Here is a 2,966-nt window from a genome sequence, read left to right on the forward strand (position 1 = left end):
TATAGACTAGACTATAGACTAGACTATAGACTAGACTATAGACTAGACTATAGACTAGACTAAAGACTAGACTATAGACTAGACTATAGACTAGACTATAAACTAGACCATAGACTAGACTATAAACTAGACTATAGACTACACTATAAACTTGACTATAGACTAGACTCTATAATATACTATTGACTAGACTTTAGACTATTCTAAATCCCATTCTGGGCTCTAAACTATTCTACTGACTAGACTACAATCTAGACTATAGACTAAACTATATCCACTCCAATCAGACTACGAGTTTGCCATTTGTTGGTGACTCGCTGTTTCTTAAGTAATTTGTATATTACTATGTATAGGGTACCGATTACTCATAAACACTAACAACAAATAGAGATAATAAACTGACTACTTAATCACTACTCTTCAGTTTATTCTCTACAATACGAAAATACTGATAAGAACTGCTCTTTTAGTTGGTAAACAGAGAAAAATTAACCGAAACTTTAGCTATGGTTTGTTTATAGTGAGAGATAACATTTTTTTTTAAATAAGAGCAAACGCAAGTATTTAGCAATAGTTTTTTAATAATTTAACTAAACTAATTAATAGACAAGGCATCTGCTAAAGATGAGCAGTAGTTGTTGAACGCGGTTTTGGGAAAGACGTTTAAAAAGAATTATTTGAAAAAAAAACGGAAAATAAATCTAATGAATTAATATTATCTAAACGTTGCATCATGAAGAGCAGTGTAATTAGTATTCTAGTGAGCATCGCCTGTTGTGCGGTTATACAATGTCAGGCGGCCCGCATATTGGGAGTATTTCCCTCACCCTCTAAGTCGCATGTTTTAATACATTGTGCTGTAGCAGATGCTTTAGCCGAGGCAGGGCATGAGGTCACGGTCATTGCCACCGTACCCAATATGTTAAAAAAAGCTAAATACAATTTCCTACATGTTGAAGGTCCCATGTTCGATAGTAACTTTGCTCAGGAAATGCTTAATAAACCTGCCTCAATTTATAGAAAATTCAATGGCATTATCTCGCATGTCATTGATATGGCCAATGTCACCATGAATCAGCCAAAAATTCACAATTTTCTACAGACTCATAAGGCGGGTGATTTTGATGCTGTTATTTTGGGTTATTTTATGAATGATTTTATGCTGGGCTTTGGGGCACACTTTCAGTGTCCCATTATTCTATCGTTTATGGTGCAACCGATATTTCCGATTAACAAAATGATCGGTAATCCTTTGGAGGCTTCATATGTACCCACTTTGTATAGTGGCTATAAGCAACCTATGGATTTTGCTAGCAGAGTAAAAAACTTTTTGGCCAATGGTTTTGAGCATCTGGTATTGGGAAATCTGATGCAAAGGAAACTTGAAACGATGTATGGGTAAGTGAAGATAAAGAACATTTAGTTATTATATAGAATCTACTATTAGCTAAAGGGTCGAAATAAGGGAAGTTTGATTTCCAAACTTCCTAAAGATCCATCTACTAGCTAAACTAAAGGAGCTAGAGTTAAAAGAATGATTTCTGGTGAAACTAGAAACACTAAGGCCAATAGAATGCACATCTACGATCACTTTTAGGATCGATTATCTTAACCCCCTTAATACTAAAAGATCAAGAGTAAATTCAAACATATGTTAATATAATGAGAGTAATAACTTCTTATCATGAAAATGAAAGCGATGCGTTATCTCTTGCTTAAACTAAAATAACCACAAATGACTGGCTGCATTTTTCCATCAGTCTTTCTTTAAATCCAATTAAAATCGTGCTACTAATGGAATTTTACATTAAATGAAATGTACTCTTCTTTCGCCTACATCTTCATAATCATTCTAAATCTTTGGAATTACACACAGGCTGCAAGTATTTTGGGTATTTTCCCAACACCTTTCAAATCACATCTTATCATACATTCTGCTATTGCTGAGACATTAGCTGCTGCAGGTCATAATGTCATCATTATGGGTTCATTTTCTAATGTCATGCCTCAGGCTAAATACCAGTATATACACTTAGAAGGCAAACAACTGGATGGAAACTTTGTAACAAAGACAATAGAGACTGCAGAGTCCACGCACAAAAAGTTTAACCATATGATCGGTGTGGCCATGAAAAGTGCCAATAATAGTTTAAATCATCCAAAAATGAAAGAGTTTTTGAACCAACATCAAGCGGGTGATTTCGATCTTGTGATATTGGGTTATTTTATGAATGATTTTTTATTGGGTTTAGGGGCTCATTTTCAATGTCCCATTATTATATCGTTTATTATAAGACCCATATTTGCTATAGATACTATAGTGGGAAATCCAGAAGAGCCCGCATATGTACCCACTTTGTTTAGTAATCTTAAGGAACCCTTGGATTTTGGGGATAGAGTAAAGAATTACTTGGCCAACTTTGTTGAGCACAATATAATGGAAAGGGCAATGAGGAGGAAAATGCAGGAAATGTATAGGTGAGTGAAAGAAATCATATGAAACGTAAGAAAATATTATTTTAGAACTAGAACAAAACTAGAACAGAACAAAACTAGAACAGAACTAGAACAGAACAAGAGCTGAACTAGAACAGAACTGGAACAAAACTAGAACAGAACTAGAACAGAACTAGAACAGAACTAGAACAGAACTAGAACAGAACTAGAACAGAACTAGAACAGAACTAGAACAGAACTAGAACAGAACTAGAACAGAACTAGATCAGAACAAGAACACAACTAGAACAGAACTAAAATAGAACTAGAAAGGAACTAAAACAGAACTAGAACAAAATTAGAACAGAACTAGAACAACACTAGAACAGAAGTAGAATATAACCAGAACAGAACTAGAACAAAACTTGAACAGAACAAGAACAGAACTAGAACAGAACTAGAACAGAACTAGAACAGAACTAGAACAGAACTAGAACAGAACTAGAACAGAACTAGAACAGAACTAGAAC

The 2,966-nt window shown here is 34.4% G+C and overlaps 2 protein-coding genes across 2 annotated transcripts; both read left to right on the forward strand.

Annotated features, from left to right (window-relative positions):
- The first annotated feature begins 619 nt into the window (after positions 1–619).
- Positions 620–1,427, forward strand: LOC124418449 (UDP-glycosyltransferase UGT5-like). The gene has a single exon (XM_046946546.1). The coding sequence runs from the start codon at positions 734–736 to the stop codon at positions 1,400–1,402; it is 669 nt and encodes a 222-aa protein (XP_046802502.1). The 5' UTR covers positions 620–733; the 3' UTR covers positions 1,403–1,427.
- Positions 1,428–1,816: 389 nt separating this feature from the next.
- LOC124418738 (UDP-glucosyltransferase 2-like) lies at positions 1,817–2,482 on the forward strand. Its single transcript, XM_046945974.1, has one exon. It carries the CDS (start codon positions 1,817–1,819, stop codon positions 2,480–2,482), a length of 666 nt encoding a protein of 221 aa, XP_046801930.1.
- The last annotated feature ends 484 nt before the right edge of the window (positions 2,483–2,966 follow it).

The sequence above is a fragment of the Lucilia cuprina genome, chromosome 3, assembly GCF_022045245.1.
Source record: "Lucilia cuprina isolate Lc7/37 chromosome 3, ASM2204524v1, whole genome shotgun sequence".
Taxonomy (NCBI): Eukaryota; Metazoa; Arthropoda; class Insecta; order Diptera; family Calliphoridae; genus Lucilia; species Lucilia cuprina.